This window comes from Loxodonta africana, chromosome 2 (assembly GCF_030014295.1).
Source record: "Loxodonta africana isolate mLoxAfr1 chromosome 2, mLoxAfr1.hap2, whole genome shotgun sequence".
Taxonomy (NCBI): domain Eukaryota; kingdom Metazoa; phylum Chordata; class Mammalia; order Proboscidea; family Elephantidae; genus Loxodonta; species Loxodonta africana.
The window spans coordinates 63,526,913-63,553,583 of NC_087343.1; the positions used below are offsets into that span (position 1 = coordinate 63,526,913).

Below are 26,671 nucleotides of genomic sequence, written 5' to 3' on the forward strand. Positions count from 1 at the left end.
CTGTCTCCTTTAGACCTCCAAAATCCAATTCAGTTTAGTTGTCAACCTGAAATTGCAGTCATTCTTATTGTTGTTGTTGTTAGGTGCCATCAAGTCAGTTCCGACTCATAGCGACCCCAGGTACCACATAATGAAACACTGTGCTGTCCTGTGCCATGTTTACAAGACTTGTTATGCTTAAGCCCACTGTTGCAGCCACTGTGTCAATCCATCTCATTGAGGGTCTTCCTGTTTTTCACTGACCCTCTACTTTACCAAGCACGATGTCCTTCTCCAGGGTCCGATCCTTCCTGACAACACATCCAAAGTATTTAAGATGTAGTCTCTCCATCCTTGCTTCTAAGGAGCATTCTGCTTGTACTTCTTCCAAGACAGATATATTCATCCTTTTGGCAGTCCATGGTATATTCAATATTCTTCGCCAACACCACAATTCAAAGGCGTCAATTCTTCGGTCTTCCTTATTCATTGTCTAGCTTTCAAATGCATATGAGGCAATAGAAAATACCATGATTCCGGTGAGGCACACCTTAGTCTTCAAGGTGACATCTTTGCTTTTCAACACTATAAAGAGATCCTTTGCAGTAGATTTGCCCAGTGCAATGCATTGTAATATGATGGATCTGTAATTGACTGAATGGAAGTTAGTTAAATATTTTTTTTATTTTTATTTTTTAATAAAAATGTTTTAAATATTTTAAAAATATTTCTCATTTTTATTAGCAAACATAAATAACTCTTGATCCTGACTTTGCATTGCAGTGTATTCAGTACCTCTCTCAGGTTCATGTTTCTGAATATTTGATTGGTTGAATAAATAATTTTCCAACCAGACAAACATTTAATTTTTTAATTAAGTATTTTTCATCTATGCTGTTTATATGGTAATAAAATTATTCAACTGACTTTTCCATTCAGTCTATATATATCCATCATATTCTAATTATACCAAAAAACTTACTCGAATACCAAAACGAAAATATACTATCTCTAAACTATACAGACAAGTGATACTCAGACTATCACTGATTTTGTTTGGAACTGGGAAATGCAAGTGATAAGCATGGCCTTTGGGCCTAGACATTCTTATTAACGATACTGAATGTTTTGTGAAAGAGAAAAGAAATGATAGATAATATCTTGGAAGTTCATTCAGATATTAAATTGATTTTATAATCTGAAAAAACAATTTAGTTGAGACCATGGCAATGTAACTTGTGGGGGAATGTCCAATTGTGGACAGAAATGGAAAATGAAAATGCAGTTTGCAAACATCGAGTGTACATACCAGATAAGTTAGTAACAAACCGCAAGTTAAGAGCTTATTACAAAAGCAAGAAGGACAAATTGGAAGACAGTAAGTATTGCAACATCAGGATCTCTGAGCTCATTCTCTCCTCACAGACTTTCTTGATCAAACGAGAGACCTTAGTCGCTTTGAAAAGTTACACTCAGAGAAAGTTCATAGAGGAATAAAATGTGGTTGAGAACAAATGTTTAAATAAATTGGTACCATTTTGCTGGAGATGAGAAAACAGGGGTGATTTAACGGCATAGTTCAGAAACCTTTTAAAAAAGATAACAATCTCCAGTTAGGAAGTAAGAACACAAGTGATTTTTTAAAAGAAGGAGAGGGAATGGAGTGCAGGAACATGGAAAGATTTCCTTACAGTGGAGGGTTATTAAGCACTGAGCATCTGTTGGAAAGACTTTCAAAAAGTTCTCACAGGCGCTTACATTCACACCCTGCTGCTACAGAAACTGCCCAGGCTAAGAGTCAGCAACTTGTACACCTGAATTAGGGGTAGGTAAAATAAGTCAGCGTCCCACACCATCTATTAAACACATACTGGTAGAAGAAATTGGAAACCCTGGTGGTGCAGTGGTAAGAACTACAGCTGCTAACCAAAAGGCTGGCAGTTCAAATTCACCAGGTGCTCCTTGGAAGCCCTATGGGGCAGTTTTACTCTGTCCTATAGGGTCACTATGAGTCGGAATCAACTTAACAGCAGTGGGTTTCATTTTGTTTTGTTTTTTAGTAGAAGTAGTTATTTTATTACCCACTGTTTTATAACATTAAGGAGCCCTAGTAGCTCAATGGTTAAGCACTCAGCTGCTAACTAAAAGGTTGGTGGTTCGAGCCCACCCAGGGGAACCACAGGAGAAAGACTTGGTAATCTGCTTCCATAAACATTACAGCCTAGAAAATCCTATGAGGTGGTTCTACTCTGTCACATGGGGTCACTGTGAGTCAAAATCAACTCAACAACACATAACAATATTTTATAACATTGAAAATCTCTTAAACATTATTTTGCACTTACGACAGCCCAGCATAGTGTGAAAGTTTGAGACATACAAAAGATCAAATGGCCCTTGACCTCACAAATCTTATATTATTCTCAAAAAGGAAAGACTTAAACACATTAATAAATTTTCAGTCAATGTGAGACAGTACATATATGGCTCAAGCATGAAATGTTATATGAGCTCAAGGGAAGGCAAAAATCAATATCTACTTGAAGGAAACTCATTCAGTTTACATAGCAATGCTTGCCCTATACCATTAGAGGCAGACAACAGAATCCCTGAATACAACTGATTGTATAGTTTCTAGAAGACGAATATGACAATCTGATAGTATCTCCTATAAACTGATGCAAGAAAGTAAAGACAGCAAATATTATGCTGAAAGGCTCACATAATGTTACCTTAGAAGACAGCATATGTTTGTGCTTTAGTTTTTATATTCATAAAAGAAATGGCTACATGCTGTTGCTCCCCCATGAACACCCATATGTGCAAACAAGCACACATGCACACAGCAGAAACGGGCAGAACTAACTTTTCCAGAACTCTGGAAACCAGTCCAAGGGTTATCGGTTACAGCAACTAAAAAAATGCTAAATCAAGAAAGATTTGGTTTTCTGCTTGTTTGCCCTCTCTCAGCTCAGCATGACCATCATAAAGCAGCAGTTGCCTGCACTCCGGGGGGGGGGGGCGGGGAAACACTGCTGTTAAGTCGATTCTGACTTACAGTGACCTATAGGACAGAGTTAGGGTTTCCAAGGAGTGGCTGGTGGGTTTGAACTGCAGACCTTTTGGTTAGCAGTCATAGATAGCACTTAACTACACTATCAGAAATCCAGGGAGGTAGCCTGGTTATTGGCTCTAGAGGGAGCAGAGCAGACTTTATTTAAAATTACCATGTGTGTCTGTTTTAACTGGTCTGAGTCTTGCCATAGAGTTCTGATGCAAGGCTTATTTCTCAGTTTTGCCTAAGAGCCCTGGTGGAGCAGTGGTTAAGAGCTTGGTTGCTAATCAAAAGGATGGCAGTTTAAATCCCACCAGTCACTTCTTGGAAACCCTGAAGGGAATTTCTACTCTGTCCTATAGGGTCACTATGAGTCAGAATTGACTGGACGGCAAAGCGTTTGGTTAAGGTTTTACTGGCTCATGCAGAGCTAAGGGGCAGTAGAATAACCTAAGGCTGTAACTGCCTGGGGCTAAAGAGTACCATTAAGGCATAGGATAGGAAAATACGGACTGGAAAGAGAGGCAGGGGAGAGAGTTTCCTCTGGAATTGAGAAAGCCAGACACATGCCAAAGGCAAGATGCATGATCAGAAACTGCTTGAAAAGATCCTACACATTCCCCTCAGATTGATTACTAGGCTTACTGCATGTCTAAAACCAAAAAACCAAACCCGCTGCCGTTGGGTCGATTCCGACTCATAGCGACCCTATAGGACAGAGTTGAACTGCCCCATAGAGTTTCCAAGGAGCACCTGGTGGATTCGAACTGACGACCTTTGGTTAGCAGCCGTAGCACTTAACCACTACTCCACCAGGGTTTATTGCATGTCTAGCTGACTGTTATAGGAAGGCTCTGGCACAGACTCAACTTGCAAAGAGCTGGGAGGATTTCTGTTTGTTTGTTTGCTTTTTGTCCCTCTCCTCCCGCCACCGCCGGCGTTCAAGAAAATCTCTGTCAAAACACTAACTGAACACGAGCTAGTAAACAGAGATCTTAGTGTCCACACGTACCCAGAAAGGCAGTCTTTGCAAAGATAGTTAGGGGAAGTTACTAAACAAATGGATGAATTTAGCTTTCAACAATTAAAAATAAATAAACCCAGTGCGCTGTGATAGGTCACAGTGCAGTGTGTGGCCTTTCCAGCCATGGTCTTGTAACTCCCACCCAAGTGACTGAGTGAGAATGTTTGATAGGGTAATTGTGGCCCACCACAGGGATTGGTCAGTTTTGCCATCCTGTTGGGCTTGAAATGAGCCACCACAGACGCAGGAAAGAGAAGCACCCATCATCACCAAGGAAGGATAGACCCGCAGGAGAGAACTGCAGAAGATGGCACAGTGGGGTTCTTGGCCCATGAAGCAAGAAAGCTGAATGATTTTAGTCAGAGATTGAAGGCCAGGGAGAGGTGTGCCTACAAGTACGGTTGGGAAGAGGCTGTCCTGATTAAAGAACTGTGTTCTTGAGTGTTCCTGAGTATGAACTGTTAACTTGTTACTTCCCCAATAAACCTTATAATTGTGAGTATTGTCTGTGAGTTCTGGGTGGCCATTGCAATGAATTCTCTAATCCAGCAGAAAAATAGAGTGCTGTGAGACGGTTGGTGTCAGAATTGGTAAAGATGGCGGAGAGAGGATGTTTGTCCAGCCTCCACCTCATGGGAGTCAATGTTGCGCTGTTGTTCTTGGTTCTCCTTCCCCTTTGTGGGTTTGGAGGAGGTCTGACACCCCTCCCTACACTCATGTACACCAATGTGATGTACAGGACGTATTTTGCTAAGTATGGAGGTCAATCTGTTTCTCATTAGCTCTCTGGGTCCTGCATCTGCCCCCAACCTAGGGTGGCAGGAGGTGGGGGTCCCAGTACCCATCTGCAGCTGCCTGTCCTACCACACTGTCCTCAGGCAGGGACCAAGCAGATGCTGCTAGAGTTCCCAAGGGGATGCCCCACCAAGACTGCTGCCCCACTTGGCTTAGGCACCCTGTACATAACACCAGAGCCTGAGACTACAGCTCTTCCTATGGTAGCAGCTAATGATCCAGGCTGTGGTGGTGGTGAGAAGAGGAGCAGCAACGGAGGCCAGTGGAGTAGGCAGTGGTGAAGGAGGGGCAGGCAGGGCTGGAAGAGTTTAAAGCCCATTAGGGAGGATGGGGAAGGCAGGCAGTGAGGAAGGAAGGGAAAGGAGCCAGCAACACGGCAGAGCGGGAAGTGGCTGGCTGGATGGCAAATGTGCCCAGTGGGTGAGCGGGGCTGCATGCAGCTCTCGGAGACAGGATTATGACCACACAGGAAAGGAGATGAGCCAATGTTTTTGCAAAGTCCCTATGTGTGGCAGCCGTGGTGGCAGCACAGGTCCCAGGACCACACAGTGGCCGTCCTGCACACCTCTCTTCTGTATATAATATGGTGTTTGCACAATGGCCAAATCACATAACATTCTATTTCACAGAACAGAACATGTACGTTAAGTGACAAATACCTTTAAAATGACAGAAAGCATACCTGAGGGAGCCCAGTTAATGAACTTACTAGGCAAAGATTTTAAAACAACAGTATTAAATACATTTAAAAAAAAAACATATAAAAAAAGTAAAGACAACTAGAAAAATAAGACAGGAACAAAACAAGAATATCAATAAAGAGAGAAATTATAAAAAGAAGACAGACCACTGGAGCTGAAAAACTGAATACCTGAAATGAAAACTACAGACCAACACCCCATATAAATATATTTGCAAAAATTCTCAAAAAAAAAAAAAAAATACTAGCAAACCAAATCCAACAGAATATGAAGAGGATTATACGCCATGACCAAGTAGTATTTATTTCAGGAATGCAAAGGTGGTTCAACATTAGGAGATCAATCCATGTAATACATCACATTAATACAATGAAGGAAAAGAACCACGTGATTATCTCAATTGATGCAGAAAAGGCATTTGACAAAATCCAACACCCTTTCATGATGAAAACAATCAGGAAACTAAGAAAAAGGGCAATTCCTCAAAACTATAAAAGAAATTTAAGAAAAACCCACAGCCAGTGTATCAAGGTTGTATCCTTTCACCATACCTATTCAATCTGTATGCTAAGCAAATAATCCAAGGAAACTGGACTATAGGAAGAAGAACAGAGCATTAGGATTGGAGGAAGCCTCATTAACAACATGTAATGTGCATATGACACAACCTTGCTTGCTGAAAGTGATGAGGACTTGAAACACTTACTGATGAAGATCGAAGACTACAGCCTTCAGTATGATTACACCTCAACACAAAGAAAACAAAAATCCACACAACTGGACCAATAAGCAATGGAGAAAAGATTGAGGTTGTCAAGGATTTCATTTTACTTGAATCCACAATCAAAGCCCATGAAAGCAGCAGTCAATAAATCAGATGATGTATTACATTGGGCAAATCTGCGGCAAAAGATCTCTTTTTAAAATGTTAAAAAGCAAAGATGTTACTTTGAGGACTAAGGTGCTCCTGATCCAAGCCATGGTATTTTCAATCACCTCCTATGCATGTGAAAGCCAGATAATGAAAAAGGAAGACCAAAAAAGACCTTTGAATTATGGTGTTGACAAAAAATATTGAACATACAATGGACTGCCAGAAGAACAAACAGTTCTGTCTTAGAAGAAGTACAGTCAGAATGTTCCTCAGAAGCGAGGATGGCAAGACTTCATCTCACACACTTTGGACATGTTATAAGGAGGGTTGAGTCCCTGGAGAAGGATGTTGTCATGGATTGAATTGTGTCCCTCCAAAATGTCTGTCAACTTGGCTAGTCCATGATTGCCAGTACTGTGTGATTGCCCACCATTTTGTCATCTGATATGATTTTCCTATTTGTTGTAAATCCTACCTCAATGATGTTAATGAGGTGGGATTAGTGGCAGTCATGTTAATGAGAAACCCATCAATCTACAAGATTTGGTTGTGTCTTAAATCAATCTCTTTTGAGATATAAAAGGGAGAAGAGAGCAGACAAGAGGACCTCATGCCACCAAGAAAGTAGTGCCAGGAATAAAGCATGTCCTTTGGACCCAGGATCACTGTGCTGAGAAGCTCCTCGTACATGGGAAGATTGATGACAAGGACCTTCCTCCAGAGCTGACAGAGAAAGAAAGGCTTCCCTTGGAGCTGATGCCATGAATTTGGACTTCTAGCCTGCTAGACTGTGAGAGAATAAATTTCTGTTTGTTAAAGCCATCCACTTGTGGTATTTCTGTTATAGCAGTACTAGATGACTAAGACAGAATTCATGCTTGGTAGAGAGAGGGTCAGCAAAAAACAGGAAGACCCTCAGCAAAATGGGATGGGCTCAAACATAGCAAAGATTGTGAGGATGGCACAGGACCCAGCAGTGTTTCGCTCTGTTGTACATAGGGTCACTGTGAGTTGAAACTGACTTGACAGCACCTAACAACAACATTATACTCAATACGGAAAAACTGAAAGCTTTCTCCCTACAATTAGAAACGAGACATGATTGGCTGCTTTCACCACTACTCTTCAACACTGTACTGGACTTATAGATAGAACAATTAGGCAAGAAAAAAAAAAGGAAAGGAAGAAGTAAAATCGTCTTTATTCACAGATGACACACTCCTATATATATAGAAAATACTGAAGGATCTTTAAGAAAGCTATGATAACTAATAAATGAATTGAGCAAATTGGCAGGGTACAAGATCAATACACAAAAATCGATTTCATTTCTATATAGCAGAAATGAGCGACCTGAAAAAAAAATTAAGAAACCAATTCCATTTACAATAGCATGTAAAAGAATAAAATACCTAGGAATAAATTTGGAAACCCTGGTGGAGTAGTGGTAAAGAGCTTAGCTGCTAACCAAAAAGTCAGCAGTTCGAATCCACCAGGCACTCCTTAGAAACCGTGTAGGGGCAGTTCTAACCAGGAAGGTGAAAGACTTGTACATCGAAAACTACAAAACATTGCTGAAAGCAATTAAAGTGCTTTAAAAAATGAAAAAACGTTCTGTGTTCATGGATTGCCAGATTTAATACTGTTAAGATGCCAATACTACCCAAAGTAATCTACTGATTCAATACAATCCTTTTCAAAATTAGAACAGATTTTTTTTGCAGAAATGGAAAAGCCAATGCTTGATATCATATGAAAGTACAAAAGGCCTGAATAGCCACAACGATCTTGAAAAATAAAAGTAGGAGGGCTTACACTTCCCAGTTTCAAAACATACTTTAAAGCTACAGTAATCAAAATAATGTGGGCTGGTATGAGGACAGACATATAGACCAATGGGATAAAATTGGGAATCCAGAAATAAACCCAGACAACTATTGCCAATCGATTTTATACAAGAGTGCCAAGTCCATTCAATGAGGGAAAGAGTAGCCTCTTCAATATGTGGTGCTAGTACAACTCAGTCTTCACAAAGTGTAGAATTAAGACATACAAGGGCCCTAAACACTGATAATCTGTAGTGTCCCCTCCTCTGCTTACCATAAACAACACATGCCTTCTGCTTTTGTTTGCCAACCATCCCCTCCACTGTGGTATTTTCATAAGTGCGCTATGCTAATTTTTTTGTAGTAACAGGTAAAAAAAAAATTGGCACAGCAGTGCTTATAAAAATATCTGGGGGAGGGTGTTGGCAAACAAACATAGAAGGTGTGTGTTATTTGCATAAAAATATGGTACTCATTCAAAAGGGATATGTGAGTTAGATCTATACATGTATATATGTGTGTGTGTGTGTGTGTGTGTGTGTGTTAGCTTTCCATAATGTAATTTCTTCTTAAATGCAACTATAATATCAGCAATTAAATGCAAAAGTGGCATATACCATTTTAGCAGAATGAGATGAACTGGGTTATAAAATTTTTAGGGGATGCAAGGTGCTAAGATTTTTGCTATACACCAGATTTTCTACAAAAAGAATATTCCACATATTCTACAACAAAGAAATGAGTGAGTGAATTCAGTTGTTTCAACATTCAATGTAAAATCCTGTTGATCTCCCACAATGAAAAATTGACTTTTGCCAATTTTGCTTTAAACGGCTCATACTTTAATTTTGATGCTTGTTTCATAATAAATGCTATAATTATAAATGAACAAATGAAAAGATGTCATAAAAGAAAATTTAATGATCGGAAAACATATATTACCACAAATTACTATATTTTATTTTTAGATAGATCATTCTCAAAAATAATTAAAAACATTTCTTTCTATTCTTTGCTCTTACAAACTCTTCAATGATTTCATCACAATTAAGCTGCCAAACAAATGTATCTACTTTCATACATAATAAGGGTAATGAACTCAGTCTTTCTTGAATCCTTGTGTGCTCGCTTTTCTCTGTGTCCTGTCTACTTGGTATGTATGGATCTTTTCTTTGGACAACTGGTACCCCTGTTTTGTTAATGATTATTGGCTAATCCATCCCTGTCTCCATATGCTAAGGGATGAAGTTCAACCCTTACCTCACACTATATACAAAAATTAACTAAAAATTGATAATGGCTTCAATATAAGAACTAAAACCATAAATCTCTTAGGAGAAAACACAGGGATAAACCTGAATTGTTTTTGGCAATGAATTCTTGGATGTGACACCAAAAGCTCAAGCAACCACAGAAAAAATAGATAAATTGGATTTCAACAAAATTAAAAGCTTTTCTGTAGCAAAGAACTTTATAAAGGAAGTGGAGACAACCTACAGAATAGGAAAAAAAAATGGTAATCACATATATGATAAGGGTTTAATATCCAGAATTTATAAAGAACTCCTAAAACTCAACAAAAAGGCAAACGACAACTAGAAAAGGGCAAAAGACTTGAGTAGGATGTGAATATTTCTGCAAAAAAAGATATACAAATGGCCAATAAGCAATGAAAAGATGCTCAAAGTCATTAATCATTAGGGAAATGAAATTCAAAACCACAATGAGATACCACTTCCATCCCACTATTATGGTTATCAGCAAAACAAAAAATAAGTGTTGGTGAGGATGTGGAGAAATTCGAGTCTTTATGCATTGCTGATGGGAATGTAAAATGGTGACACCACTGCGGAAAACAGTGTGACAATTCTTCAAAAAGTTAAACAAAATTACCATGTGAACTGGCAATTTCACTCCTAGGTATATACCCACAAGGCTTGAAAGGAGGGATTCAAACAGATACTTGTACGCCAATGTTCACTGCAGCATTATTCACAAGAGCCAAAAGATGGGAAAAAACCCAAGTGTCAATCACAAATAAAGGAATAAACAAAATGTGGTATATCCATAAAACGGAATAGTATTCAGTCATAAAGAGAAATGAAGTTCTGATACCTGGCACAACATTAATGAACGTAGAAAACATTATGCTAAGTGAAAAAAGTCAGACAAAAGGCCAAATATTGTATCATCCCACATATATAAAATACCTAGAATAGGCAAAAGATTATTAGTGGTTTCCAGGGGCTGCCAGAGAGGGGAGTAATAAGGAGTTGTTACTTAAAGGATACTGAGCTTCTGTTTGGGGTGATGAAAAATTTTGGAAGTAGATAATGATGATGGTTACATAACATGGTGAATGACATTAATGTGTTATATCAATTGTCATGTAATGAATCATAGGCTTAAAAATGGTTAACACGTTAAATTTTGTGTTCTGTATATTTTAACACAATAAACTTAAAAAAAAGAATGTCATAATTCCTGAACTACACGTTCCATTTAGAAATACTTTTGTGTTCTGTTGATCTCCTTTCCAGTACGGGAAAACAAATAGTGCAACTTCATGGAGACAGAAAAGGCTAGGTAATCTGAATGACCAATGTCATTGCTGTTATGAATGATAGAATTTCTAGAATTTATTTAACATATGATTATTTTGCTATCATGAACAATGTTAATACTAAAGAGAAGAGATGGTAAAAGCGTATTTTAAATTATTTAATGAAACATGCTTTTAAAACCACCGATACGTACTCCCAAATTGATATATTTGGCTTTTAACCCTCATTCTCATGTTTTTTGTCCTCATTATCTTCTAAGAGATAACCCTGGTTAACTGAGAAGTTTCCCTTTACCTTTTGTATACAAATGTGACAGAAAACAGGTACTATAAAGAATTGCAGAATTTAGCCTGTGGATTCACAAAGCAAAAAAAAAGAACAAAAGAAAACATGAGAGAATATATAACTTTTGGGGGGAGGGGTTAATATAACTGGAGAAGACTGAGGAAGCAGTCTTTTCTTAGCAAGTTATAAGAACTAACATTAACTGTGATCAAGTTGGAATGTACCTAAATCCCCTCTCTAGGGTCTTCTTCTATTGACAGTCTTTTCACATGGAACATACTTGGTTTTTAGCAAGTGACTGGAGTGCTTAGAGGCTCACCATACCCAGGGCACTTGTCATTTTGTTTTAGGCTATTTATCCTTACAGCATGGTGAGAAAAACAAGAGAAACCTTCTGGAAATTTTCTAAAGAAATCATAAGCAAAACCAGAGCTTGGCTGTGGAAGTGGGGCCTTGCTCACAGCTACAGAGAAGTTGGAGTTAAGATGTTCACACCCCTGAAAGTGGGAAACAGAGGGAAGCACTACAGAATCAAAGAGCTGTAGTTGGCAAATGGCTTGTCGTTGGACCACATATGGAGAGCAGGCCTGAGTTTGGCCAGCACACTGTACATTTTTCTTCTTCCTCTTTTAATCTAATATTTAAAGTACAAGAAATGTCATGTAAACATTGAGGTTCAAAGATTTACAAGGTCTGAAACATTGAGTTGCCCTTCCTACATAGTAACTTGAAGCCAGACCAAAGGATCAGTTGTCTGCTTTGGGCAAGGCAGCCATTCTTACCTAATTCAGGAACATTTCCTGCCTGTCTTCTGTACACATATGACTTGAAAACATTTCAAGTGAAACTTTGGGTTCGAAAAGAAGTAAATCTGCTACCACTTGGCCAGATTCTACTGAAAACACTAGTATCTTGACTGAAGTAAGCCCTGTCCTTCTCACCAGAGTTTACCTATCATTTCCAGGAACTCTTTTTACTCTTTACAAAGCACTTAACCTTGAGTTCCAGTAGCTCTAGAATTACCTCATTTGCTATGTGTCAACAACTCACAACTCTATTATCAAAAATACAATTTTTCATTTGCTATCACAAACCTGGGTTTGAACCAAGAGTCAATAAGTACAGTCAATTTTACTGAAGGAAGAACCACTCAACAACACATTTTTCATGCACATAAAAAACATAGACGGAGTTTATGCCAGGAAATGCTTTGCCAACGGAACTGACATGATTGTTGGTCTGGTTGATGATGATAAGTCTATTGGAAAGGACCTGATAAGTTATTCCTGACATTCCATTGACTCTAAGCAGGCTGAACTGCCTGAATATATAGATTCTGTTACAATATGTCTAAAATTAAAAAAAATCAAGTATTAAATGAAAATTTAAGAAAACTGCCTGTGTGACCTCGATAGTACCAACTGATTCAGACAAAAATTAGTGACATCATACAGACAAAATAACAGACTGCACAAACTGTAACTTTTCAAGTACTTTCAGACAATATGTATGTATAGCTTAAATCTAGCTTCAGATTCACGACAAGGTTTCATAGATTAGAATCATGTTATACTACGCTGTTTATATATGTGTAGTTATTTATGGACATTTTTAAGCAAAGAAGACAAAGCAGTGATATTTAGAGTAGGCTTTTGCCACTATTTTCGGCCACATGATCATACGCGACTAAGTGTTCATTAGGGATAAATGAAGCCCCACTGGTTTAAAAGTATGATCCCAAATAACTAAATAGCTAACCTAATATAAATCTCCAATTTTGGCTTTTGACATAACAGAGGTATTTCCTTAAAAGCATAAGATGGAAATTTTTATTAAAAAACTTTTGTAAAGGAATAATTAAATTTGGTCATTCTATGAGTGGGAATCGGGTGGAAGGAAATGGTTTTGTTTTGATTTGGGCTATGCATATTTATATGTGTGTATATCTTTTATATACATAAGTTGTACACTTGTAAAAAGCTGAATTGGCAAAAGTTGTGTGATAGAGATAACGATGACCAAAAAAAAGAGTACCTGTAAGACTGCCTAAACATCTCACGGAATTTTCTTCCTTACTTTGGAGATCTAGGATAATGGCTTCATGAGACAGCCCAGGTAACTGGCCTAATAACATGTTTAGTGCTTCTGTTCTACCTCCTAGCACAATGCATGGAGCCTGGGGTCTTAAAAGCTTGCAAGCAGCCATCCAAGACACACAAATTGATCTCTATCTGCCTGGAACAACAGAGGAAGAAGGAGAGGCAGGATTAGGAGGAGGAAATGGAGTGTGTGGCTAATTGCCTCTATGAACAACTGCCTATTTTGCCATGAGACCAGAAGAATTGGATGGTGCCTGGCTACCATTACTAAACATTTTGATCAAAGATTCTATAGAAGAATCCTGATTAAAGGAGGAAAATGCAGAATAGAATTTCAAAATCTCATGGAATTCAGATTTTCTGGAGCCATGGAGGCTGGATAAACCCCTGAAATTATTGCCTGGAGGTGCTCTTTAAATCTTAAACCAAAAACATCCCTTGAAGTCTTCTTAAAACCAAACAATATTTTAGCTTCCTTAGTAAAGAATGTCTGCCTTGAGCATTGTGGCTTTTTTAAGGGTGGCGTAGTGGTTAAGTGCTACGGCTGCTAACCAAAGGGTCAGCAGTTCGCATCCGCCAGGCGCCCCTTGGAAACTCTATGGGGCAGCTCTACTCTGTCCTATAGGGTCGCCATGAGTCTGAATCGACTCGACGGCACTGGGTATAATCTAACTGGCAACAGTAACTCAAAAGATTACATAGGAACTCAGACGGCAGTGAGTTCATGTTAATAGGGAAGGTACAACCCAGAAGAGGAGAGTGAAAATGGTTGCACCACTCAAAAAGTGTAATCAATGTCACTGAATTCTACATGTGAAAACTGCTGAACTGGTATACGTCCCGTTATGTATATTTTCAACAACAACAACAAAAAAACAAGAGTGGTGCAAAATTTACTAACTATCCTACCCAATCAAATCTTAAATTCACAGTACAAAAGTATTCTTTAATTGAGCTTGGAGACTTTATATTAGTTATCCATAATGAACTCCCTTATCTTGCCTGCCTTTCTTACCTGTCATAGATTTTTTTTTTTATTCACAGCGTGTGGCTTCCTGAAGAGGACAGAGAAGTATACCAAATGATTGGGGTTTAGGATTCCAAAGAACAATTTTTTTCCAGTACTTCAAAAATATCTATATTCTTAAAGATGTTAACTTGGTTAAATTGTGTAGGTTTTCTCAGTCTGATATCTTGTGGTGGGGGTGGGGCACAAAAGGAATCGGCAGTGACAAGGAGAGACCACCTATTTCATGGTCCATGCTCACCCCTAATCTTCACTATGGAACAATAAGAAAAACCTATAGCGTGATTTCAATTTATAAGACACTATTTCCAAATCTTTTAAAAAGCAACATTTTGAACTTCCACTAACATTTCATTACCTAAGGGTACACAAAGGTTTGCCAAATAGCAGCTAAAGGATGGAATGCAATTTCTACGTGGTGTTTGCCATTTGGCAGTTATTTTTTCCAGCATACCGGTTATACATACCATACTGACATCCAGAGCAATGCAATTTCTGGTTTATTTTAAGAGAAAATACTAAGCTGAAAGCTCTATTCTGCCTATGTAAATGATCTCCTTCTTCCAACTGATTAGCATTTTGAAGGCAAAGACTTTGGAGGAGATGGCATGTTATGCATATTAGATTCAGCGTGAAAGCAGATGATGTATCTGTTAAGGCTTTTGTGGCACCACAGTCGCTCTCTGCCCCATAAACTGTATGTAAAGTTGAAGAATGTGTTATTTCAATTTTTTTTTTTTAACTTGAGTGTATACCACGGGTTTCACATCTCAATTTACCAATCTGTCAGTGTTGGCCAGTAACTGGGATATGTCAGGTCAGCATTTTACCACAGGATACGCCATTTCCATCTAGTGGTCAAAAAGGTGACTGTCTTCTGTGGAGAGTTTTGGCAGCACAAGGCAAGGAAGTGATTCTCTAACACTTCTTAAAAAGCTCAAGAACGTTGCACACATTTTTAAATTCTAACAACTATTAATCAGCTCTCTCTCTCTCTCATTTTCTCCAAAAACTATACCAAATGTCCTTTGTTCTTCCTTCTCACTCAACTCCCCACTTCCCACACATACCAGATGATCTTTCCTCCTCTTTCAAAGAGAAAATAGTAACCACCAAAAAGGAATATTCTCCATGTCCAGCCACCAAACTGACAAACTCATCTGCGCCCACATTCTTCACTTCTATTTTCTGTCCTGTCACCACCTCAGGCAAATCCTTCCACCTGCGCTTTCAATCTCATCAGTTATCCTCTCGCTCTCTTCTTCCTCTTTACTAAACCTTTTCCATAAGAATTCAAATGAAATCAAGTATTTCTTACTTTAAATAAAATCCTCTCTCAATTCCTACTTTCCTTCCCAGCTACATTCTTACCTCCTCCCCATTTTGAGCCAAATTTCTTGAAATACTGTCTTGATTCTCCCTTCCCACTTACACCTCAACCTACCACAATCTGGTTTCTGCTCCCACCACTATACAAAAACTTTTTCACTGGGTCACCAACTGACCCAGTGAAAACATTCATTAAATCCAATGAATGCTTCCAAAACTTTGGGTCACTTTCTCCTTTCTAAAACACTCTTTTCCCTTGGTTTCTGTGGCATCTAATTTCCCTGATTTTCTTCTTTCTTAAATGTGTCAATTTCTTTTTCAGCCTCAACCCCCACCCTTCTCTTAAAACATTGGCACTTCTCAGGACTGACATAATACTCTTCTGTCCTCCTAATCTTGAACACTCTGTTTGATCTCATTGACTCAACTTTCAGGACAATCTATGGAGGGATGACTCCTCATCAATTTCTCTAGTTCAGACCTGTTTCCTGAATGCCAAATACGCATGTTATATCTGACTCCTAGGCAACTCCACCTGGAGGTGCCCCTACCCATACCTCAACTGACCCATGGAACTCTTTATCCTTCAGTATTCCATCTTGCTAGCCATGGTGGCACAGTGGTTAAAGCACTCAGCTGCTAACTGAAAGGTCGGCGGTTTGAACCCACCAGCTGCTCGATAGGAGAAAGGTGTGGCAGCTGCTTACATAAAGATTACAGCCCTGAAAACCTTATGGGGCAGTTTTACTCTGTCCTACAAGGTCTCTATGAGTTGCAAGTGACACAATTCTAAAAGCTACTGCCATTTTATAGTAGCAACAACTTATCAGGGAAACTGCAGATCATTATAAGCGAGGCCTTCTAACAATTAGAGCTGTCCTGTAATGTAATATTAAGAATGTACTAAAGTGGTGGCTATGTGGAAATAACATAGAAAGGTGTTTAAAAAATAAACATAAGTGAAAAAATTACAGAACAAAATCATATTAACACTTTGTTTTTCACACAGAGCAAGGGGATACTTAGTGGTTTAAAATCAGAAAGGGTGTGTATCAGGGTTGTTATCATTTCACCACACTTATCCAGTCTGTACACTAAGCAAATAATCCAAGAAGCCGGACTATATAAAGAAGAATGCAGCATCAGGATTGGAGGAAGGCTCATTAACAACCTGACATGCACAGATGGCACAGCCTTGCTTGCTGAAAGTGAAGAGGACTTGAAGCACTTACTAATAAAGATCAAAGACTACAGCCTTCAGTGTAGATATACTTCAACTAAAGGAAAACAAAAATCCTCACAACTGGACCAATAATATCATGATAAAAAAAATTATATGTGAAGGATACAGGAGTCTCTAAGTATGTAAGGTTTAAATAAGTTAAAATAAATTCTTATGATAGAAAGAACATTTGTCCCTGTGTTTTAAATTTTTTTTTTAAATACTGTTGTGGTGAACTACTTGTTGTTGCTAGCTGCTGTCGAGTTAGTTCCGACTCATTGACAAGATTGAAGTTGTCAAGGATTTCATTTTACTTGGATCCACTCTCAATGTCCCTGGAACCAGTAGTCAAGAAATCAAAGTATGTATTGCATTGGGCAAATCTGCTCCAAAAGACTTCTTTAAAGTGTTAAAAAGCAAAGACGTCACTTTGAGGACTAAGGGTGTGCCTGACCCAACCCATGGTATTTTCAATTGCCTCATATGCATGTGAAAGCTGAACAATGGATAAGGAAGATAGAAGAATTGACGCCTTTGAATTAAAGTGTTGGAGAAGAATACTGGATATTCCATGAACTGCCAGAAGAAGGAACAAGTTTGTCTTGGCAAAAGTAGAGTCAGAGTGCTCTTTAGAAGTGAGGATGGGGAGACTTCATCTTATGTACTTTGGACATGTTATCAGGAAGGACCAGTCCCTGGAGAAGGGCATCATGTTTTGTAAATTGGATACTCAGCAAAAAAGAGGAAGGTCCTCAAAGAGATGGATTGATACAGTGGCTGCAACAATGGGCTCAAACACAGCAATGATTGTGAAGATGGCACAGGACAGAGGAGTGTTTCATTCTGTTATACATAGGGTAACAATGAATCGAAATTGACTCAACAGCACTTAACAACAACAGCAATAAGTAGTTTGCCATAACAGTATTTAAAACACAGGGACAAATGTTCTTTTTAAACCTTACATACTTAGAGACTTCTGTATCCTTCACATGTAATTGTTTAAGCAGTTGCAATGACCAAAGTGTCCCAGGTTAGTCATTAAGTTTAATTAACATTTATTGCAAGTCCAGAGGACATGCGTCATAGTTCAAGGCTAACACGGGAGTATCTCATTAGGAGATGGATGAAATGCTTTTTTTTTTTTTAAAGGAGGTTACGTAAATGGAGTGGGAGAGGTCTCCATTGAGATGATAGCACTCGCCTCATATTGAAGCCTAAGCTTTGTTGTGAAAACATATGTACCATGTGGAAATCCTTCAAGTTTCTACATTTATCACATGAATCATTACTGTTTGATGTAATTTATCACTCTAAATGCTTAACATACGAAGCATCAAGAAGAAATAGAAAATAAGGTTAAACTCACATACACAGATCTTCAGGTAAGGGTTCTTGCTATTAAAACAAACCCAAAGCTTCTCCTTATTAAAATCCACGCCTGTTGCCAGCCTGGTTCACAGGGTGGTATGAGGATCATGTGGGGTGGTATTCCCTCTCTGACTCACACAAGGGTTCATCTCAGATAACAGAGGAGCTCCAGGAAATTATGACAATCATTCCATTGTTTAAATTCTCCATTGCAAGACCTTGCAACTGCTCAGCAAAATTCGCAGAGCAATTTTGGCAGGAACCTTCTCTGTGAACTGAGTTAAATTAGCAGCTGTACTTGGAGGTTTAAACCAACATTTTTTAAGTGTCACTGATTCAGAACGTAACATGTGGTGGCACCTTAAGGAACTCTGGCCATTCAGGAAGCATATGTACAAAAACAATACAATAAAAACACACCTATAAGGCAGTGCGCCTTCCAGCCAGTGCACCTCAACTCAGCCATCACCTGTCTGTTAGTGGAGGCTTGCATGTTGCTATGACCCAAAACAGGGTTCAGCAGAGCTCCCACACTAAGACAAACTAGGAAGAAAGGCCTGATGATCTAATTCTGAAAAATTAGCCAGTGAAGCATTGTAGATCACAAAGGTTTGATCCCATAGTACATGGGGTCACCACAAGTCGGGGGTGACTGGATGCCAGCTAAGAACAACGAGAAGGCAGGAAACTTCTACGTGTTTGCCATAAACACACACACACTGAATTTGTATCTTCCTGCAAAAGCATGGGACAACAAAAATATTTTCAAAGCACAAATTTGGATGTTATGGACCACACTTCCCCACCCACTAAAGGCTTTCACTGGCTTCCCATTGCTCTTAGGGAAAAAAAAAAAAAAAGAGAGAGAGAAGACAAATTCCTTAACATGGTCTACAAAGCTTCAAGTGGCCCTGCCCTTCTCTCTAGCTTCTTTCAGCTATTCTCTTCTTTGCTCTCAGCATCTTAGCCTCGCTGGATTTTTTTTTTTTTTGGTAAACTGAACTCTCCATACTGTGTCCCACCTCAGAGATTTGCCATGTTGCTCCCTGGATGCTCGACTTTTACTTCATCTCCCTCCTTCTCCTCTTCTACCACCTCCAGCATCGCTACTACCACTGCCATTCTGACCACTGTTACTACCAGAACACATGTGTGCACACACACACAACAGACACACACCTGCCAAGTATTTCATTGACTATTCTTCCAACTGGGCTCAAATGTTGCATCCTCAGAGAAATATTTCATAACATCTCCACCATATCCTCAAGAAAGATTTCCCGTGGTACAAAATCTAGAACTATATACATTTACTTCATAACACTTACCACTGTTTTGATTTTACATATATTTTTGGACCTTTTAGTTAATACGCATCTATACATGAAAGGTAGGAACTGTTTTTGCTCATCATGTTTACCCATAATTGAGTATTGAAACAGTATACAGTGGATACTAGTATCTGAACATTGTTAAAATGACAGAATGAATAGCTCAATGAATCAATCAATCATTAAAACCTGCAACCCTTCTCTGTGACATTGGGCAAAATCCAACCTGAAGGACAGTGATTCAAAGGAAAAGAACAATTATTGAGCTCAACTATTTTACAAGGACCGAGTGCACTGTTTTCCAGAACTTAATACCAATAACTACCGCATGAAGTAGGTGTTACAATTTTCTTTTTACAGGAGAATCTCAGGCTAACATGGGCTCATTAACTTGCTCAAACTCACTCATCTAGTAAGAGAAAGCAACATGGACATGCTGAAGTTTGCTGTCTTTGTATTTTCTTAGGATTTTCTGCAACGCTGGGGAGCCATGTTTAAATGAACATTGGCATGATTTAAATTTAGGATGATTCTATTTGAAAACACAGGATATATTTTTGAATGCTGGCTTTAGAGATGGTGGAAAATGGAATATAACAAAAAATTAAAAATTCGTACCCACAGAACAACTTTTCAGTGTTCAAAATGTAATGAGGTAATGATCTTACACTGAAATCAGGAGTGAAAAGTTAAGCAGGGTTTCAGAACCTAAAACCTGATTCCAAGAACTAAAATTCACTTCAGTTCCAGAACTCTCAATTAGCTTCCTACTGCCTTGGGGCCATTCATGTGTTCACAATTTTTCGCTTCAAAAACCTGCCTCTAGTTTCTAAAACTCTGAATTAGGTAATTATTTTCCACAAGCCCAAATTGTTTTCTGCGGAATGTGGTTGGGTTCAAAGCCCTTTTACCCTTTCACTCGTTTGCAGAGATCAGCATTTCCACTCACCAGACTGCCTCTGCTAATGGGAACATGCTGATCAGGTCCCAGGAATGAGGCAGAGACTGCTTTTGCCTACTGCCTGGCACCAAGACCGAGGGTACTGGCTTCTTTATGCCAGAAAAAGGGAGTTGAAGTCAGCAAACACTGACTAAAGGACTCTTATTTGATTCTCTTAATCTAATTCTTTCCAACGTTTCCAAACAACAAATACTTAGTACCTGGTACTGAGAATGAAACAAATAAAATTTAAAATATGATTGGTCCCTATTTTCTAACGGGGGGGAAAAAAACCCATTGCTGTCGAGTCAATTTCAACTCATAGCAACCCTATAGGACAGAGTAAAACTGTCCCATAGAGTTTCCAAGGAGCACCTGGTGGATTTGAACTGCCGACCCTTTGGTTAGCAGCTGTAGCTCTTAACCACTAAGGCACCAGGGTTTTCTTTCTAACTGGAGAAGACAGAACTAATTCACATGGAATAATTAGAGAATAATTAAGTACAAAATTGCAATATGAACTATATTGAAGGCATTCAGGGCAGGAATTAACCAGTATGTCCTGGAGTACCTGAGGAAGGCTTTGTGAAGGATGTGGGATCTGTGTTGACCAGAGACAAAAAATAAATGAAGGAGAAGATGAGGAATTATATTTCCAGATAGTAGAAAATTCAATGTGGTAAACATAGCCGTTGGTAGAGAAAAAAATTTAGTCACTGGCAATACTCTCTAAAATCTCCAAAACGTTGCAATTTCTCTATCTTAAATGTTAATCCATTTCTGTAAATATATTTATCCACTTACATTGGATAGATCATTTCAATTCATATAAAACTTAATGTAGTATTATTAAAAGGGCTATACTGACGTTGACATAAAAATACACTGTTTACTATAAATACTTAAATCTTGAAATCCAGTCATATAAAAAATGGCTATCAACATAGGCACGTACCATTTAAACATTATGAATACAATAATATTTTGTTTGCTCTTTCATTTATACCCAGGAGCTACACATGCAAAATGAGAAAGAGAAGATACCCATAAAATACAGAATACACTGGTATTTCTCTCTCATTCATCCAGATTCTACACATTGATTTTCAAAACCTTTAAGGATCTTTCTGGATAAAGCTTATACATTTATTCATGATCCTATGTTATGTTACTAGATTATTTAAGTAAATAACTTCATATTTATACAAGTGAAAATTAAAAAGTACTGATTTTCCTATTTTTAAATCCTTTTCCGAAAGAGCCAGACAGAAAGACAGAGCATAACCCCTCAGCATGGCTCACTTCTGTTTCTACTTGGGATTTACAAAAAGAAAAAATTTAAAAGCCACATTTAGGAGATTGATTTCCATTCTGGGAATGAAGAGCAGGCTTGGACTCATGGGTTCGTCTAGCCCATAAGCAGGTGTGAATGACTATTTTGAGAACATTACCTTAACCTTCCCTTTACTCTCACAACAACTACCCCCCACCCCCACTCCACCTTCCCCTGTACTCTTAGCCCCCTTCCCTTAGAAATGACAGGAGGGTTGGAATGCCATGTGGAACTCTTACCGGGAACAGGTGGTGTGCCATTCTTTACTGCTCATGGTATTTTTTATTTTTTGGCTTTTATTTTTAAAAGCCATTTGTTATACATCAGGCAGGTGCATTTTCTTTCGGCATTAAGGAAGAGGAATACCAAAAGTACTTACCTAAAAAACAAAACAGAAAAAGGAGAAGGATTAAAGTGAGTTCACGGACACACTTGATGACTTGACAAAGCACTGAAATGGGAATAACAACACCTAAGCACCTGATGGTGCTGAATCCTACTGCAAACGAAGCAGGTAAGAAACGCCAAATATAAGATGCACACCTTTCTGAAAGTTAAAAATGGGTAGGCGGTATTTATTTCTTGTTAAGTATTTAATTGTGTTAATTATTTCTACATAAATAGATAAAACAAAGTTTTGATTTTCTCTTCTTTTTTAATTTTCTAAACAACTTAGATTATCGCTCCCCATCCTAGGGAGTCTAATTCATCACCTCCCCGTGTACCTTAGCAGTTTGTGTTAACTGCTTATAAAATGCTCCTATAAATATAAACCGGGAGACTTTGACTCTAGACCTATCACCACCTGTAAATCAGAGCTTCGATCCCATGTCTCCCAGCAGCCTCAGGAAGGGATGGCAGGGCGATGCCAAAGATTGGCAAGCTAGGAGAGAAACAAAGACTTTGCTGATTGTTGTATCATGATTATAAGGTCCTGGGCCTCTTTTACTATGAGACATTGTAACGTTGGCAGAAGGGTCCACTTTCTGAGACTTCTGGGCACGACTAACATAGATGACTTCAAAGCCAACACACATATTTCAGAGGAAAGTAATTCTTATATACATTCAGTTATATTTAAATCATGAACGGAAAATGACTGGTTGTCATCAATGTGTCACTATGTATAGGTATTCTGTCTTCGGCAGTATGCTGATCACAGAAAGCCCTCACTCTACACAGAGAAAGCAGGAAACGTGCTTGGCATAGCTCCAGTGAGTGACGGTTCTGGAATAGGTATACAAGACACAGGACACACCAAGTGAAGAAACCTGTTCACTCTGTCAGTTATCAAAAGCAAAAAAAAAAAAAAAAAAACACAGACCCTTCAGAAGAAATGATTTTCCATTCTATCCTTGGCAGGCAAGATCCAAACAGGAGAAAACAGGATTCTGGGGAAAGGAGTAGAAACATTCCCCAAGGAGAGAATCCTGCAGCCAGCCAGCTCCCTTATAAAGAGGAGAGGAAGTCCATATGGTGATTGCCGAAATATCTGGAGCTGGCTAGCCTGCTGCAAAGGGCAAAAGCCAGACAGTCATTGCTTCCCAAGCCTGCAATGCATTCCAATCACCTGGGATGCTTGGTAAAAACCTGATATTCCTAGGACCCACCTAGACCTATTAAATAACCATCTCCGGAGGTGAGATTTTAGAATTTCCATTTTTAACAAGCAACCCTTGTGAATTTTACATATCTAACCAGGCACCAGCCTGCATATATACTTTTAGGAACCTCGTACTAGACACTTTCTGCGTTTTTTGTCAGGGATCATCTATGAGCTACATCACTGTGTCAGACTTTAATGCTACACCATGATTTAATGAAACATCAGAGATAGAGATAGGAATGTGAGTGTTTATATTCTTTATGTAATTTTTCCTCAACAAAAAACTGCTGATCAAAAATTGCATAAAATTTATTATTTTAATTGGCCTGTGCTACCCAGTCAGTGGTTTTTCATTCCTACAATACAATGCTGCTTGCTAATAAGATGTATTCTGTGCTCCCACTCATAGAGGGCGCTATATTCTTGCTAGTTCATGCTGATACAGGCAGTTGATAACAGAACAATTTCAGCAGTCAACTAAGCCTACTAATAGTTTTGAATATTACAGAGTATGTAGTAAAATCTCTTTACTGCACACACCATAAGTGGACTTTAATTTACTATCATTTATATAGCACCTCTTGCCCTATGGAAGAAGCCCTGGTGGCACAGTGGTTAAAGGTCAGAGGTTCAAACCCTCCAGTCACTCCTTAGGAGAAAGATGAGGCAGTCTGCTTCTGTTAAGATTTACAGCCTTGGAAACCCCATGAGGCAGTTCTACTCTGTCCTGTAGAGCAGCTAGGAATCAGAATCCCCTAGGTCCCAGTGCGATTTGTTTGACTATGGTAGCTTCATTTTCATTAATGAAAACGCTCACCTAGTTCTTTAGCTATCATTATCTGAATAATGCAAAATGAACTGATTATCCTTCTTTTTCAGAAAAAAAATTATTACATTCTAATATTTCATTGCTTTACTCATTTAGAAATCTTCATTTTACTTTCACAACATTGAGGCATATTTAGAAGGATGAAAACTAATGCTTGATAGGATTATATCAGATTTCGTATTATATACAAACAGTTGTTTTTCCAGACTAAGGTGCTCCAATGTTCCACTCCTATTCATGTGGTTTTCACTGGCTAATGTTTTTCAGAAGTAGACTGCCGGGTCCTTCTTCCTAGTCTGTCTTAGTCTGGAAGCTCAGGTGAAACCTGTCCTCCATGGGTGACCCTGCTGGTATCTGAATACCGGTGGCATAGCTTCCAGCATCACAGTTACACACAAGCCCCCACAGTACAACAAACTGACAGACACACAGAGAAACTGATGGAATGTCAATTGAGGTGTTTCAACAAACAGAGGCAGCGCTGGAGGTGCTCACTCGTCTATGCCAAGAAATACAGAAGACAGCTTCCTGGCCAACTGACTGGAAGAGATCCATATTTATGCCTATTCCCAAGAAAGGTGATCCAACTGAATGTGGAAATCACACACAAGCAAAATTTTGCTGAAGATCATGCAAAAACGGCTTCAGCAGTATATTGACAGGTAACTGCCAGAAATTCAGGCCGGTTTCAGAAGAGGACATGCAACCAGGGATATCATTGCTAATGTCAGATGGATCCTGGCTGAAAGCAGAGAATACCAGAAGGATGTTTACCTGTGTTTTATTGACTACACAAAGGCATTAGACTGTGTGGATCATAACAAACTATGGATAACACTGCGGAGAATGGGAACTCCAGAACACTTAATTGTGCTCATGAGGAACCTTTACATAGATCAAGAGGCAGTTGTTCAGACAGAACAAGAGGATACTGATTGGTTTAAAGTCAGGAAAGGTGTGAGTCAGGGTTGTATTCTTTCACCATACCTATTTAATCTGTATGCTGAACAAATAATACGAGAAGCTGGACCGTATGAAGAAGAAAGGGGCATCAGGATTGGAGGAAGACTCATTAACAACCTGTGTTATGCAGATTACACAACCTTGCTTGCTGAAAGTGAAGAGGACTTGAAGCACTTACTAATGAAGCTCAAAGACCACAGCCTTCAGTATGGATTACACCTCAACATAAAGAAAGACAACAAAAATCCTCACAACTGGACCGATGAGCAACATCATGATAAATGGGGAAAAGATTGAAGTTGTCAAGGATTTCATTTTACTTGGATCCACAATCGACAGCCATGGAAGCAGCAGTCAAGAAATCAAAAGATGCATTGCATTGGGCAAATCTGGTGCAAAGGACCTCCTCAAAGTGTTGAAGAGTAAAGATGTCACGCTGAAGACTAAGGTGCCCCGACCCAAGTCATGGTATTTGCAATCACATCATTTGCATGTGAAAGCTGGATAATGAATAAGGAAGACCGAGGAAGAGTTGACGCCTTTGAATTGTGGTGTTGGTGAAGAATATTGAATATACCATGGACTGCCAAAAGAACGAACAAATCTGTCTTGGAAGAAGTGCGGCCAGAATGCTCCTTAGAGGCAAGGATGGCGAGGCTGCGTCTTACGTATTTTGGACATGTTGTCAGGAGGGATGAGTCCCTGGAGAAGGACATCATGCTTGGCAGAGTACAGGGTCAGTGGAAAAGAGGAAGACCCTCAACAAGGTGGATTGACACAGTGGCTGCAACAATGAGCTCAAGCATAAAGATTGTAAGGATGGTGCAGGACCAGGCAGTGTTTTGTTCTGTTGTACATAGGGTCACTATGAGTTGGAACCAACTTGATGGCACCTAACAACAACAAGGTGCTCCACCACTAAGCAATATATGTTAAAAAAAAAAAAAAAAAAACTAGCATGTTGTTGTTGTTGTTAGGTGTTGTTGAGTCAGTTCTGACTCATAGCAACCCTATGTACAGCAGAATGAAACACTGGTCCTGCACCACCCTCACAATCATTGTTGTGCTTGAGCCCATTGTTGCAGTCACCGTGTCAATCCATTTCATTGAGAGTCTTCCTCTTTTTAGCTGACCTTCCACTCTACCAAGCACGATGTTCTTCTCCAGGGACTGATCCCTCCTGATAACATGTCCAAAGTATTGTGACATAGGCTTGTCATCCTTGCTTCTAAGAAGCATTCTGGATGTACCTCTTCCAAGACAGAGTTGTTCATTCTTTTGGAAGTCCATGGTACATTCAATATTCTTCACAGACACTGCAATTCAAAGGCATCAATTCTTCTTGGGTCTTCACATGCATATAAGGTGATCGAAAATATCATGGCTTCGGTCAGGTGTACTTTAGACTTTAAGGTGATATCTTTGCTTTTCAGCACTTTGAAGAGGTCTTTTGCAGCAGATTTGCCCAATGCAATGCGTCAGTTGATTTCTTGACTGCTGCTTCCATGGGCGTTGATT

The 26,671-nt window shown here is 39.0% G+C and overlaps 1 protein-coding gene across 6 annotated transcripts in view; it reads right to left on the minus strand.

The window, feature by feature from the left end:
- Positions 1–26,671, minus strand: part of PDE4D (phosphodiesterase 4D) — a 1,416,439-nt gene that overhangs the window by 513,801 nt on the left and 875,967 nt on the right. Inside the window, exon 1 of one of the 6 annotated variants that reach the window (XM_064272251.1) lies at positions 21,995–22,130. The exons of the other annotated variants lie outside the window; for them this stretch is intronic. Coding sequence (XP_064128321.1) covers positions 21,995–22,068 — 74 coding nt within the window. The 5' untranslated portion in view covers positions 22,069–22,130. Of the gene's footprint in view, positions 1–21,994; positions 22,131–26,671 lie in introns of those variants that run through there. 6 annotated transcript variants of the gene reach the window in all.